This window comes from Haemaphysalis longicornis, unplaced genomic scaffold (assembly GCF_048455015.1).
Source record: "Haemaphysalis longicornis isolate Haplotype H1 unplaced genomic scaffold, Haemaphysalis longicornis Haplotype H1 scaffold_9, whole genome shotgun sequence".
In the NCBI taxonomy this organism is placed as follows: Eukaryota; Metazoa; Arthropoda; class Arachnida; order Ixodida; family Ixodidae; genus Haemaphysalis; species Haemaphysalis longicornis.
Genome location: NW_027526460.1, coordinates 77,910,151 through 77,925,716, shown reverse-complemented (window position 1 = coordinate 77,925,716; position 15,566 = coordinate 77,910,151). Strand labels below are relative to the sequence as shown.

At 47.8% G+C, this 15,566-nt stretch overlaps 2 protein-coding genes across 2 annotated transcripts in view; one reads left to right on the top strand and one right to left on the bottom strand.

The window, feature by feature from the left end:
* Window positions 1-8,845, bottom strand: part of LOC144152603 (dnaJ homolog subfamily C member 2) — a 41,500-nt gene extending 32,655 nt beyond the window's left edge. Inside the window, exons 1-4 of the mRNA XM_077683923.1 lie at window positions 8,496-8,845; window positions 5,080-5,270; window positions 2,725-2,800; window positions 624-722 (exon numbers count right to left, since the gene is read on the bottom strand). Of these exons, the coding sequence (XP_077540049.1) occupies window positions 624-722; window positions 2,725-2,800; window positions 5,080-5,270; window positions 8,496-8,568 (439 nt within the window). The 5' untranslated portion in view covers window positions 8,569-8,845. The remainder of the gene's footprint in view (window positions 1-623; window positions 723-2,724; window positions 2,801-5,079; window positions 5,271-8,495) is intronic.
* A 96-nt stretch (window positions 8,846-8,941) lies between these two features.
* Clbn (Nuclear export mediator factor NEMF homolog Clbn) lies at window positions 8,942-14,121 on the top strand. Its single transcript, XM_077683922.1, has 2 exons — window positions 8,942-9,760; window positions 10,719-14,121. Exons 1-2 carry the CDS (start codon window positions 9,189-9,191, stop codon window positions 13,144-13,146), a joined length of 3,000 nt encoding a protein of 999 aa, XP_077540048.1. The 5' UTR covers window positions 8,942-9,188; the 3' UTR covers window positions 13,147-14,121.
* The last annotated feature ends 1,445 nt before the right edge of the window (window positions 14,122-15,566 follow it).

The window sequence follows — 15,566 nt, the reverse complement described above, 5'->3', positions numbered from 1 at the left end:
GATACCATCTTAACGTAAACAAGAAGGTTGCACAGCAGGAAAACAGCAGTGAAAACTTTGGGTAATGCAGAGTAGTGAATAATACATGGCGACGAAACATATATGCATAAATGCAAGTATAAAAATTTTTAAAAATTGCACATAAGAGCAAAATTTCAAATGACAATGCCCATCTCATACCAAAACCGCCTATTTTAGGGCACAGAAGAATCTAAATGAACATAGAGCTTTCACGACCAGATTGTTAACCTAGTTGCGAAAAATAAAGTTGGGTTGATGTGCCCAAGTGCCCATAGATGTATATAAGCGGAAATAAAGAATTCATTCATTCATTCATTCAAGTGAAGAACAAGTTTTTGTGCTACTGATGCCCCACCGGGATTCCTCAAGGCGGGTCATTCAGTCGATGTTGTCAGGGGGGGAGGAACCGGAGCTAAGCAGCAAAACAACCTTGCTAGTTTCACATGCCACTAATGAATGTCACACAACGCACAAAAGAGAGAGCAGAAAAAGAAAGCATAGAGGGCACGTAAGCTATAGTATACACGTAAGCTAATGGTTTACAAACACCATCATCAAGGCAGTGTCGGTTTACATGAAGGTGTTTCGGGGGTCGCACTCACCCCTGGTGATGCACGAGAAATAGTCGTGGTCCAAGTCCCGGACCTGCTCACCAGCCGTGCGACGCTTGTCGGGGTGGTGGAGCAGCACCTTGCGCCGATCTGCGATACAGCGGAAAAGAGAGAGAGATATAATTTTTTAAAGCAAACGCTTTCCCAGTGGGACTGACGGCAGTCTATCAAAAGACTAATACATTAAATTAAAGACTAAATTAAATTAAATTACAGACTAATACTAAAAGACTAATACACGCATCTGTCATGAAAAAAGGAGCGTAATAGTATACCTTTATCTCATAAACCACGCATCGGTGTACATATAGATCGTCCGTAGATGCGTTTACTTAGTGCGTGAAACATCGTTGCATGGGTTCGTTCTTTGCTTCCGATTTGGGTCTTTGAAGGCTTGACGATCAATTAAACGCACTTTCAGCGAAGGTTGCGTGCACTTTGAACTCTCACATTTCTCTCAACTTTCTTTAGGAACGGATGGCAAATTTTTTTGTGTATTAAGAGCCGCGTTGAAAGTTGGTGGCAGAAAAATGGGTGGGGGGCACGGTAAGGATGTTCACAAGATGGGCGCTGAACTGACAAGCCGTGAAAGACAGCATAGGAGGGTTGCACGCTGGGCTAGTTGGAAAGACATTCTTAGATGAAACCAGCGCGAACTTAAACAAAGACAGCGGCTGTCCTTGTGTAGCACTTCCTTTGTCTTTGTTTCAGTTCGTGCTTGTTTCATCCAAGAATGCGAAGACGGGCCTGTGAAGAGATTGAAGAAATTGCAGACACACCGTCTTTAACCAGTTCCAACACATACCTTTCTTCTCAAGAGGATTCCCACCTTCTCTCACCCCCAGCTCGAGCAAAACAAAGTTATTCATTCATTCATTTGGAGAAAATATGTTGCACAACCACATGCATGTTTGCATCGTTACGGTATGATGATGTTGTGCACATACGACGTAGGCAACACTAGCCTACTATTATTTGGCCTACCTGACAGCTGGAATGTGCAAGTGGCATTTTGTAACAGAGGTATGTTTTCACAGACTACAGTCCTTATGCCATCAGTCCATAGAGTTGTAGGTTTTAATGCGCTGACGCTACACGGACGACGAGGCACATTATAGTGCAGGGCTCCAAATTAATTTTGACCTGTAACACGCGCCGAAATACGCACACACGGGCATTCTTGCTTTTCGCCTCCATCAGAAAAGTGGCCGCCGTGGCCAGGAAACGAGCCCGTGCAGTCCCCACACAGTCATTCTCCATTAATATAGTTATGAGTGCTGAAATGATTCTTTGTTGAGTGCCGATCACAGACATACATTCTAGAAAGGTACTCAATGGCTACGGCAGCCAACAAAAAGTGCTGTCAACATTGCGCACTGTAAAAAAATTATTGACAGTCCAATATTTGGGAAGTATAGAAAAACTGTTCCATTTGGTACCACCACTGCTTAAGTCATACTTAGCTTAACGAAAATACTATTCACGCCACCCTAGTACAAGGCAAGACAAACATCATTGCTATTTCCACTCGTGCTACGGAACATCTTGTTTTCCAATCATGTAATCACATCCCACACAAATGCTTCAACTTGGACCCTTACAGGAAGCACTTACCGTATTTTCGCGTGTAACCCGCACCAAAGATGTGAAAATTTCAGTGGCAAAGTAGGGGTGCGGATAAAACACGAGGTTTTACTTCACGGCAATGCGCATTGTGTCATGAAGCTCCTACACAGTAACACTGACTAAGCCTTCCATGGCAGCGATTGCGCAAAACATGGACCAGGAAACCCTTGTGTACAACAGTGAGGAGCAGTGACACTGAGTGAATAGCGACTTTCCCCTTGCAGTCAGTGTATCCTACTCGCTAAATATACTTTTTTTTTTGTCTACATAGTATGTGATGAGTTGCTCGGGCAGTAGCTTTGGTGCAGCCATTCCTGTATCAAATGTGCGGGCAATAAGCGAAGATTTTTTTTTCTTTTCCAGCAGGCTGAAAGTGGGGGTTCGGATGATACGCAGGGGCGGGTTATACGCGCGAAAATACGGTACGCAAGACACAAAAATAGAGGAAACGAGAGGCATGTCTTACAGGCCTTCTTGATGTCGTGGTCCGTCGCAGCGTATCGCTTGGTCTGCAGACCCAGCACTCGGTAGTGGTCTTGGGACTGCGCATGTAGGGACAACCGCCAAAGCACGATTCGTTACACACAGAAGCGCTCACAAGAGCAAGCAGTCCTCAAATTTGCTGTCAGAGAAATGTGTTTCGGCAAGTGAGCTCCCCTTCCAGGCAGAAAATCAAGTCCTTGAGTTTTGAGGAGGAGACGCCCAGCCAGACTATGCTCGGCATTCAACCCAATGCGAATACTATGGGCATTCAGAACTGCTCGGAGTGTCGGCAGCCTCGCTTAGCGCACTGTCCAATTGCTCGTCCGGATAAGTGAAAAGGGTTACACCGGACGGGGTATCCAGCTGTAAAATACCTGCCATATTCTATAATGAGCAGGTACTTTCAAATGGAGGAATCAAGCTGCACAAGTATGCCATAAAAGTAAGCGGAGCTAGATCGCAAACGAGTCGGATTGCCAAATGTGGGTCACCGCAGTCAGGGCACTGAAGAGAACAAACTGGACGGCAGACGGCAGGAACAGCTAGAGACAATGGCTGCATGTGCTAGGAGGAGAACTTTTATCTACGGCTGCCACCACCTACACCAAGTTACTTTTCTGCCATACAGAGTTATTGTTCTTTTCAAGTGCTTAGTTTGGCTACAACTGCCTCTGGTAGACTTGAAGCTTCTACATCAGAGCATTTTCTATCCTTTTTTTTTTCTTTTTGCTGTTCCGCACAAATCCATTCTATCCTCCTTAAACCATTTCTAATATCCTTTCTTTCTCTCTTTGTAAGTCCATACTATCCTAACTCTCTTTGTAAGTCCTTACCTCTCACATTGGCCAGGCACATAAATTAAGCTTCTTTCCCACATAGTTTTTGCAAGCATTAAAAAGAGACAGAAAAGAGGATCACTGCTTTCTCTATGCCTTAAGTTAGCAGTCCCTTTTAATTCTTCTAATGGTTTTTAAGCTCACTTTTCAGCCTTTATATGTTGCTCCTCCCTGGTGCACGTAGCATTTCCTGAACTTCAAATACTCTGGCAACCAGAGATTAACTCCTGTTAAAACACACCAGCCAACCAGGTCGTTTTCCGCAATGCATGATAGTCTTCATTCTATTCGCTCAGCAAATCCCAGCAACATGCCATCCTTGTGCCTCTGAATTGTCCCCTTTATTTTATTTATTTATTTTACACACTGCAGCCTAATTTGGCTATGGCAGGAGCAGGTATGTACGCAGAATGCAAAAACACTTTTCAGCACAGGTGAACACATCAAAACTCGCATATGCTTTGCAAAGTTTAGACACAACCGGTAATAATATGAAAATTATACAGAAATTCACAAAATAGTAAAGCCAAATTAAATTATACAAAATTTTTTAGGGGCAATGACCTAGTTTCACCAGGTAGTAAATTCCATTTTTCAGCCATTTGGGGGAAGAAGCTGTACGCAATTAGATTAGTATGTGGTTGAAGAGGTGGAAGGTTAAGTTTGTGGCTATTTCTAGTAGATTTCAGTTTGTCAGTCACCTCACCATCTGTGACAGTCCTTTTGGTATTGTCCAGCACAAGATATTCCAAAGTTACCTGATCAACCTGTCTGCTAACTGACTTAAGCAACCCCTTTCCCCAGCAGTCAGTGACCTCTTTTAACTGACTCCTAGGCCTCCCCCCCCCCCCCCACTTTTTCTGTTCCTTCCTTTTTTCTGTGCTGCCCAGGCCAATTTCCGCATTGTTTCTCCAAACACTGTAAACTTCAGGAATGTCAGGTCATCAATCACCAATGTTTTTTGTAAACTAACTGCATAAAATCTTGTGACAGCAAAAAGAAATTCTATACTTTTGTGGTTTTATTGCACCGTTCAAATTTATAAGCTTTCGAATGCCGAGAAAATGATACAAATCGAACCAGTACATCCCAAGATATTGTACCCGACAGCTGACCTTGCGGGGAAAAAAAAATTGGTTCTGAGAAAACAGGGCACAAAGTTTGGAAACATGGGCAAAAATGGTCATTCAGGCGATCTCAAAGGGCGACCACTTTGTGAATATGTATGATTAAGCTATGATATTTTGCAGGTACTATCTTTGGGAACTGTAGAATTGCAAATAAAATTAATAAGAAAATTGACTTTTTGGCAATTTTTTGGTCCTTAACCACACTCCCCTTAACCGAATGTCCCCCCTGAACCGAAAATTCCAGTTAAATGGCTTCGAATTATCAAGAGTGTATTGCTTGTACAAACAAGAGAGAGGCTGGCCAGACCAACTTGTGATGAAATGAGCATCCTAGCAAAGAGCAAAGAGGAAGCACTCGGAGGAGGGGTTCACCTTCCACTCCTTGGGGTCGAGGCTGAGGAGGTAGCGTGTCTCGGCCGGGTCCTCAGCGATGTTGCCACCCTCCCCCTCGTCGGACGACTCGGAGCCCACTGAGGCAGCCGACGACACATGCCGTGCACGCGCGCTGTGGTAGACTGCTTCGAACCACCGACCCACGGGCTCCACCTCCACCTCGTCCAGCTCTGGTGTTTGGGGTCAACACAGAAGACAGAATGGACTTTCAGGAAGACCAGGGCTGCAGTAGCCGCTGAGCACGCAACTTCAGAATGCAAAGACCAAGGAGGAGGAGGGGGAGGAAGAACTTTATTGGTGGCAAAAAATAGATCTTTGTCTTCTCAAGTGAGAGGAGCTCTCATTCCAGAGCCCTTGTAGCTTTGGCTGTCGCGCGGGCCCTCTCGACCAGTCTGCGCTGATCTTTCCTCATTATGCACCCCTGGCATGGCCTAAACGACGTCATTGAGGCCATGGCTGTCCAATTGGCTGTCGCTGGTCAACTTCGCAGCTTATTTCTCACATTTCCTGTGCAATCTGCTGTCGTTGGCACTGTGTGCCAACCTCTTCTATGCCTAAACCTGTACACATACTTTTGGCGTTTCTTTTGTGTTTTGAGTGCACGCAAAGTTTGAGTGACAAACTCAATACTTCCCTTTCACCCACACAACTTGACAACAAACGTTTTTCGCTTCAAAAACACCCTAGCAGCCTGAGCGTGCACTTGAGAGCAGGCAGCCATGCCTACTTTTTTGTGGCACCAGACCGGAAACAGACCCCTCCGCGTTGCAGAGAAAAAGAGGAAACTCCGCAGCCTGTGATAATCGAACGGCACCGACGAAAACGCCGCAAGCCGGCCTCCTCTCCGGGAGAGAGCGCGCAGCTTTCGTCGCATTGTCCACGGTCGAGTTGAGAGGGAACAATTATGCGCGATTTCTCATCGTGTGTAGTTTCGGTGATAGTGAACGGATTCTCATAATTATTGCGGGAGGAGATTGCTGGGAAGAAAGACTTTACCCCAAAAAACATTCCGAATAGTCGATGGCAAGTGTTGCAGGGTCCCTTTAAGCCCTTCCAAATGCATGTGTGCCCATGTCAACCGTTTTCAGTGTGTCGGCCCACTGGGATATAAAATACGCAAGCGTCTTCCCAATAAACCTTCGCTAGCAGTCAGCACCTGAGTCATGTGTATTAGTTATGTTCATCCTACATTTTACGTGCCACCCACGAGTTGCAGACGCCATACCAAACAAAGCAGACACAAAACTGACCATATTAGGGGGGTGAATCATTTTGTTTTAGGGTTACAGATGGCGCCAGTGTACGAAGATGCGGTAAATAAGGCCGTTACGAAAGATCGTGCTCTGTCAAATTAGTTTGACTGACTTTATACGCACGACGTCGTGTGGTCTGGAGGAAGCCATTATACGCACGACGCGACTATGGCGCCAACGCGGCAGTTGCTGAAAACTGAAAGCGCCCTCATCATAGGGGTTGGCGGGTTCCCCAAGCCCCTTGGCGGCTTCAACGGAGGCGGCATGGCATTCGAATTTGGGGCACGATTTAGTTGCTTTAGCGATTTCGATCCCGCCTTTGAGAATTTCAGCTACGGAACAACGCCTCTTTCGTAGTGAAAGCTACAAAAACAGTGGACGTGGTCCATTCGCGGCTAAGTGTACGATTTGAACGACTTCAAAAGAAACTGAAGTACACAAACGCAACAACATACTCGAACATCACGATAACAGAATCGGACAATAGACTCAGAAATCACCGTGTGTTAATTAAAGCACCCTATTATTTTCGGAAAGATCGGTGCAGTTTGTTGTTGAGTGTCGCGGTTGCTCGCTTGACTGTTATGTTACACGCTAATACTTCTACGCATGCTGTTTTGTTTTATTGTCCGGAATAAACTGGTTCTTTCTGTTTCTTGCGTGTCGGCGTCACTTCGTCGAGGGGGGTCAGGCTCGCGAACCCTTCGCACATGAAGGAAGTTCCTTCACGACGTATACATAAACCAAGCAGTTCTTGGCATGTTCAGTGCACATTTGGTTTCTAACTTTTAGTGTACGTAAATGGTTAATGCCCAAAGCAAACATGAAAGCTGTTATCATTGCTCCACACATGTGGATGGGCTTGAAATGAAATGTCGTGGGTATTCATTTCGAAATGGTGAAAATTGGCTTGCATGTAGCCACTGAAATCCGTTTAAGAATAAAATGAAATGGGGGTGCATCTGACTTGAAATGGTGAAAATTGGCTTGCATGTGGCCACTGAAATCTGTTTAAGAATAAAATGAAATGGGGGTACATCTGACTTCGTTTTTTAATAATTTGTTGCAACTGAACTTGAACCTGTAACTTTCTTAACGCGCATGAGTAGAACAATTTGCCGCATCGTTTAGGTAATCCTCCATATACGTGTTAATTCTAAATATAGGACAGGTGCTTCCAACCCGCAGTATTATATCGGAGGCTGGATAAGAGCACCGCCATCCGTTAGGGTTCGATGCGATCGCAACCCGAGCGCTTCTGAACTGCATTGACTATGCAGATTGTAAGCCGAGTTAAAAAAAATACGTAAAAATTATAACCTAGGTTATTTTTAGGGAGTTGAACGTTATTTAAGAGCCCCAAATTTTCAATCGGTAATTGTTAATATGGTCGGTCTGTCAAGGACGTAATGTGGCACAGAGCATGTTAAATAAGTCGCATAGCTGCAATCGTAGGTGACATAAATGCATTATCCGGTTCTATGTCTTTCTTTGCATCCATATCATCAGCTGTGCTTTTTTTTTATTGCGATACGGAGCGCGCAAGATAAACGAAAGCCCATTTCGAGGAGCGTTGTGCGGCTGTCATTTGAACCATCGGCTTCGCGACCCGTGGTATGGTACCCGTGGAGCTACGGAAAAGGGCGATAGAGCCGCTTGGAAACAGCGCGGCGCCGGTTGCTTTGGCTGCCGCGTTGGCTCGTCCCTCACGTCGTGCGTATAGTGGCTTCCGCCAGACCACACGACGTCGTGCGTATAAAGTCAGTCAATTAGTTTTTATTAGATTTCCAAATAGCCAGGTATGTGCGGTAGGCGATCTCAGTGTTGAATAATATATACTATAAAATATACAACTTTGTCAAAAGTTTGCGCGATTGTGCGACCTCTGTGAGTGAGATGTTTTAGCACAAACAAATTTTAAAGTTTGTAACGCCGTTGCAACACATTGTGTATGGTACTAAGTCAGCAGGCCTTCAGGCGTACGACCAGCTCAAAAAACACTGTCTCGAACAGAAAGATTAAGAGAGTTCTTCACAAGCACACTTTTAAAACAAGTCTTTAATGATTTACCTTTCCACTTTCATTCAGCGACAGTGTTATGATACTGTCTCGGGCTGTCAGCGTATGAGAGTCACATCCTACCTGTGAGTTTTCCGAAGGCCACAGCGCCGGACTGGCCTGGAGGCGCCGGCGGGAGCATCAAGAGCTGAACCATTTCGTTCAGTCGTTGAGTTTCAACACAAAGAACGCAGCGGTTTCCCGCACGGGTGCTGTCTGGTGTGTCACGCGCGCAACGTCCTGCTAACTGTACGGCGTCGTATGCTCGGAACCAACCGCTTCTGACTACTTAGAGCTTAGGGCTGCAAGACGTAATAACTTCAGGCTTTTTCTACGGCACAGCAACGCCGCTACATCACAACATACCGCACTGCGCCCCACTCTAGGCGAGCTTCTTTCATTCCCTGCTCATCTCGTGGGCTTTTCGAGCCGCCGCATGCGACTTCGGAACAAGATTGGATTGTCTTCCAACGCTGATAATTCAACGCCACAAAGTTCGAATCCAAGGCAAGGCAAGCCAAGTCAACCGTCGTTAAATGCCTGCATGTCGCCCAACGCGACGTGAGTCGGGAACGCGACACGCTCTTTCTGACACCTCGACACTCGACAGCAAACATTTAAACCCGGTGACAACTACTTTAAAGTCTCGTACTAATGGCATGGCCTCTTCTACGGCTAGAACACAACGTCATCGTCACGGGCGATCGTATCACTGAACCGCCTCTTGCGCGCGTGCACTACTAGCATCCCCCATCGCTCTCCAGCCCAGCCGACACGATGAAGAGCCGCTTCAGCACCGTCGACATCCTCGCGATGGTCGCCGAGCTGCAGAAGACCGTCGTCGGCATGCGCGTCGTGCAGGTGTACGACGTCGACACCAAGACGTACCTCTTCAAGCTGAGCCGGCAAGAAGAGAAGGCCGTGCTGCTCATCGAATCCGGTGTGCGGCTGCACACGACCGAGTTCGCGTGGCCCAAGAACCAGGCTCCCTCGGGGTTCTCCATGAAGCTGCGGAAACATCTCAGGAACAAGCGCATCGAGCGATTGGAGCAGCTGGGAGCCGACCGAGTCGTCGACATGCAGTTCGGAACGGGAGAGGCGGCGTACCACGTCATACTGGAGTTGTACGATCGAGGTAACGTGGTGCTCACTGACGGCGACTACCTCATCCTCAACATCCTCCGGCCCCGTGCGCTGGGGAAGGACGAAGACGTGAAGCTTGTGGTGCGAGAGAAGTACCCCGTGGAGAGCGCCCTTGCCGAGCCGCCTTCGCTCGACGCCGAGCAGCTGACGACGATCCTGGCGGGCGCCGGACAGGGGGACACACTTCGCAAGCTCCTCACGCCAAGGTAGTGAAATGTGGACGATACTCGTTGATTTAAATGTGTTTTGTCGTTTTTGGTGAATCTGCCTGGCAGTGGTGGCGCAGCATGAGCTGGGCAACTTGATCGCCGAGTTTCATAACGAGCAAGTTTCGTTAACGGAACCAAACGAACACAGGCGAATCTTTGGTGTCTGTCGAGGTAGTAACAGCGCACCGGTGACTAAGTAGGACGTGATTATTTTGTAGGTAATTGTGCTAACAATTGTATTCGGATTCGAGGGCCATTTTGTCTAGTGCGTTGGGAAGACCTGTCATCAAGTTTAGTTTTACAACTGGAAAAGGTCAAACCGAAGTTCAAATTCAGTTACCTTGCATCACTCGTTAAGTTATTCAGTATGGTGTCGACTGATGCGCTTGGTAAAGGTGCTGTAGTAATTTGTACCTCAGAACAGTGTAAACTTAGGTCAGTTAATGAAATTAGCCGCTATGAAAATAAAAAGGTATTGCAGAACAGAAGACTGTCAAAACTCAGTGCAAAAACCTCGCAGGTCGCACACGGGCAACACTGTAAAGCACAGAAGCTCATTTCTGGCAATAAATGTGATGGTATAATTATGTCGGGCAGGGTATATACATTGTAGACGTATCATGCTAGAGAGGTGCAAATACATTTCGCAAATGTACCTCAATACAGATACACAGATGCTTGAAAGTATCCTTGACAAACAAGAAGAAAAACGAAAGAGAGAGAAATTAAGCACTGCTTAGCCTAGTGCTTTGGGTTCAATTCAATCCAATTGTATTTCAATAATTTTCTTGTTTATTCTGTTCATCATCTTCGAGCTGTTTCTACAAATCAAGAACTGCAGAAGTGTCTTCAGAATGCTGAAAGAAATTGTTTGTATTTTCGTGTCGTATGGCTCAGAATTCCACATATTTCAACTTTTCTGTTGTACACATCTTCACAATTTTATTCTTTCCAGAACTCTTTATGGACCGGCCCTTCTGGAACATGTGTTGCTCGGTCGTGGCCTCTCGTCAGGGGCCAAGGTCAGCACTTATCCCCTCGAAGAACTCGTCACAAAAGTCCTCGATTGCCTCCGCGATGCAGATGCCATCATGGCGCAGGCTCGCACCGAGCCGTGTAAAGGCTACATCACCCAGCGCATTGAGAAACGCGTCCAACCAGCTGAAGACGGGAGCACCGAGATCGCCGCTTACCAAGAGTTCCACCCGTTCCTCTGGCGCCAACACGACACGTCTTCCGGCAGCGGTGGCGCCTCCACAATTGAGCTGCCATCCTTCAGCTCCGCGGTGGACCAGTTCTTCTCAAGCATCGAGATGCAGAAGATCAGCCTCCGCGCCCACCAACGCGAGAAGGAGGCACTCAAGAAGCTGGACAACATCCGCACGGACCACGAGAAGCGAATCCAGGCCCTCCAAGAGGTGCAGCAGGCTGATGTCCGGAAGGCGGAGCTCATCGAGATCAACCTGCATCTCGTCGAGCAGGCTCTCTGCACTGTCCGCAGTGCCCTGGCGAACCAGATCGGCTGGGCCGAAATCACGGAGCTTCTAAAGGAAGCCCAAGAGCAAGGTGACCCGATGGCGTGCGCAATCCGGAAGCTGAAGCTTGAGACGAACCACTTCGAGATGCTCTTAAGAGACCCGTTCGATGAAGGCGGTGAGGCCCTGGTCGACATCGACATTGACCTCTCGGCATACGCTAACGCGCGAAAATACTACGACCAGAAGAGGCATGCGGCGGGGAAGCAGCAGAAGACCATCGAGTCCTCTGCCAAGGCCTACAAGTCGGCCGAGAAGAAGACTCGCGAGGCGCTCAAGCAGGTTGCGCTCACCACCAACATCGCCAAGGCACGCAAGGCTTTCTGGTTTGAGAAGTTCTTCTGGTTCATAAGCTCGGAGGACTACCTGGTTGTGGGCGGCAGAGACGCGCAGCAGAACGAGGCGATCGTCAAGAAGCACCTGCGGCCCGGCGACATCTACGTCCATGCCGACCTCCACGGCGCCAGCAGCATCGTCATCAAGAACCCCACTGGTGCTCCTGTGCCGCCCAAGACGTTGAACGAGGCTGGCACCATGGCCATCTGCTACAGTGCTGCCTGGGACGCCAAGGTGGTGACCAGTGCCTGGTGGGTCCACCATCACCAAGTCTCCAAGACGGCGCCAACAGGACAGTATCTTACTCCGGGAGCCTTCATGATTCGCGGGAAAAAGAACTACCTGCCCCCATCCTACCTGATCATGGGCTTTGCCTTTCTGTACAAGCTGGATGACGAAAGCATTGAGAGGCACAGGGGAGAACGAAGGGTTCGTGTTGCAGAGGACGATATGGAGGCAAGTACAGATCCGCAGGAAGAAGGGCCTGAACTTGAGCTGTCTGATGAGTCTGACTCGGAGAAGGGCAGCGTCAAAGGTGATGCTGACGCAGATAAGGATACGGAAGATGCTGAGCTTTTCCCCGACACAGTGGTGAAGCTGCCGCATGAGTTGGAAGTTGTTCCAAGCGAGCGTGACACTGAAGAGCCTGTCGGGGAGGTGGTCTACTCTCAGCCAACCAAGGGGCCGCAGATGACCCGCAGGCCAGCTCCCAAGCCTAAGGCGCAACCACCACCGCCTCAGGAGGACACAAACATGACCAATGTGGATAAGCCTAATCGGGCAAAAAGGGGAACGCACGGAAAACTGAAGAAGATCAAGGAGAAGTACAAGGATCAGGACGAAGAAGAGCGCCGCATCCGCATGGAGATCCTGGCGTCCGCGGGGGCTCCCAAAGAAACCAAGAGCCGCAAGCAGAAGAAGGGAGGCAAAAAGGAAGCAGGGCAAGCAGCCGGGGGAAAAGGTAAGCAACCGCCGGGAAAGCCGCAGCCAAAGCCGCAGCCGAAGCCGGATCAGCAAGCCGCTGCTCCATTGGAAATTGGCGATATGGTCCAGGAAAGCACGGAGAAGACACTGAAACAGAAACAAGTTGGGGACGCGGCTGATGGAGAGGAGCAGCCGGCAAAAAACAAAGCCGCAATGCAGCCGACGGAAGACGATGATGCGCAGGCTGATGCGGAGGAAGACGAAGACGAAGCCAATGTCGGCGATGAGCAGCAGCGGCTTCTGGCTTCGCTGACGGGTTGCCCAGTGGCAGAGGATGGGCTTCTGTTTGCCGTGCCCATCTGTGCCCCGTACGGTGCTGTACAGAACTACAAGCACAAAGTGAAGGTGACGCCAGGCACGGGGAGGAGAGGAAAAGCGGCCAAAACAGCACTGGGAGTCTTCCTGCACGACAAGAACACGACACCGCGGGAGCGTGACCTCCTGCGCGCAACTAAGGACCAAGACATCTCGCGCAACATCCCGGGCAAAGTGAAACTGTCGGCGCCGCATTTGCAGAAACGGAAGTGAATTTTGTTCAGACTTCAACACTGTTGTGTGCTGCAAGTTTATGGCATCTGTGGCTTCTGACAGCAGTGTGTTACAACCATTGGGAATGGGACAGCTTGGCAATGTGCGTTTTAAAATAGGGGTGTTAAGTTATGGTGCGGCTTAACTGTGGCTGAGCATATTAAATAAAAGCGTTAAGTTAATAAGCAAACATGGCTTGCGCTTGTGAGCTTGTGGTTCGTGCGATTTTGTTTTGTGGGGATTGTTCGTGTGCCTTTGGAGGTTCCCTTTAGTAGTGAGCCATTTTTAGAGTTTTGTGCCATTATGGGGGTTTTTATTGTCTCTTGAACATCGATCTGCTGTCTGTACTAATTTCAGGTGTATTCAGTGCATACCATTTACAACTGCCTCGTGATTTGATGCCTGCAAACACATTTCCTCTCCTGCACTGAACATCCGCTTCTGTTGAAAATACAAATGTGCATCAGCTACGTAAAACTTATCACAGACTTTTTTTTATATCCTGACAAATATCTTAACTGATTTGGCCAATGGGCCAAATATATAGAATGCCTTGCTTGTTAGTTTGATTTACTGTCAAAAGAGGGCAGTAAAAAAATCCTCTCTCGACATTGTCATCAGTTCCCTGATCATCTATAAACACTAGCTACAATGGTCCGTACTGGGCTGTTGAAAACTGTGGAGAGAGGGTTGTTATGAAATATTCTCAGGCTTTATAGTATGAATGCAGAATTTCTAGAGCTGCTCAAGAGAATTTGTAAGGGCAAGAAAATGCAGATTACGTGGGGAGGATGAACAGGCGAGTGACCTGTGCATATCCATAGAGGACCAGAACACGGTTATCCACTCTCCATCGTTGTTTATTATCTACATAACCACAACAGGACAACAATTGCAGTGTAGTAAATGTGGCTTTGAGAGAGAGAGAGAAATGACCTTTATTGCGTTGTCCGGCGGGGGGTGCGGGTCAGGCCACGCAAGGCTTCGCCGTCACCCCTGTCTATCTACCTATTCTAGGTGGCTTTGACTCATCACTTTGGTGCAGTGGACAGTTGGTAAAACAAGCTTGTCACAGGATTGATGTAAGATGTGGCGTTACTAGTAAACAGTTTGAAGAACACGCTGAAATTCTCGGATATTTGTGGCAAGGGTGGGCTGAATTTTAACACTGAGAAACCAGAGGTTCTGGTCTTTAATGATGAAGTGAACAGTGCCCTGCAATCATTCATCTGTAAGCAATGTCGTTTATTAAGCGGTACCTGCCGTGGTGGCTCAGGGCCTAAGGCATTGTGCTGCTGAGCACGAGGATGCGGGTTCGATTCCCAGCCACGGCTGCCGCGTTTTTGATGGAGGTGAAAAGCAAAAACTCCTGTGTGTACGACATTTCGGCGCACATTAAAGATCACCAGGTGGTCCAAATTAAGAGCCCTCCACAATGGCGCTCCTCATTGCCTGTGTAGCACTGGTGTGTTAAATCCCACAATCAATCAATTTATTAAGCAGTACAAATACTTGCGATAGAGCCCAGCTGAGGAAAGTGCTACCTAAATACCGATAAAAAGCAACATATTAACATGAAAGTGAGGCCAAATGCGGCCATATAGACATTGAGTATTCTGGGGATACAATAAACAAAAGGTAGTATGAGGAATCTGGAAAGGGGTGATGGTGCCAACGCCCGTATTTTCAAACGCAGTAGTGAGCCTAAACTTAATAGAGCCTGTAGGGGCTACAAGATTGCCAGAACATGGCCGCTTGACTCACATTCAGCGCTCATCGTGAAACTACGAATAATGCGGGTCAATGGGGTATAAGCTAGGCTTCCTTTGGTTTGAGGGTAGTGAATTCGTAATTTGTTTTGAGGAGAGAGTCAGAGATAAGGATAACAAGGAATGGACAGGCAGCGTACGGAGGTACCCATGACACCCAATGGGTGAAGAAGCCTAGAAAGCTGGTACCAAAGGGCAAAATTATTGGCAGCAGGGTCTGTCAAAGAGAAATCACAGAAGACCGTTGGGTAAGCACAAAGGATGGGAATTGAAAGGTCAACAGAGGCCTATAAAGCCAGCGAGTAAGGAATGGTGGTCGAACAGTTTCGCGTACAAAAACACAAAGGGCAGTCTGTTGCTCTTTGACACTCAAGAAGGCTGCCTGAGAGAGAGAGAGAGAGGGAAAACTTTAGTTTATTTTTCTTTTCTTCCCCCCTGGCATCTGTCAGTAGCCTCCATCCAAGAAGGAAGGAAGGAAGTAACCTTTATTTTCCTAAGCACCCTTAGTCTAGGGCGCCGTCTTGGGAAGCCGTGGCCATGGCTTCCTCCGCTCTGGACATCAGCAGGAGCTGTGTCGCAGCGCTCGGGTCAGCCAGACTTGCCTCCCAGGATGCCAGAGTTAGATTCGGGATGGGGGTCAACTTTGGATGT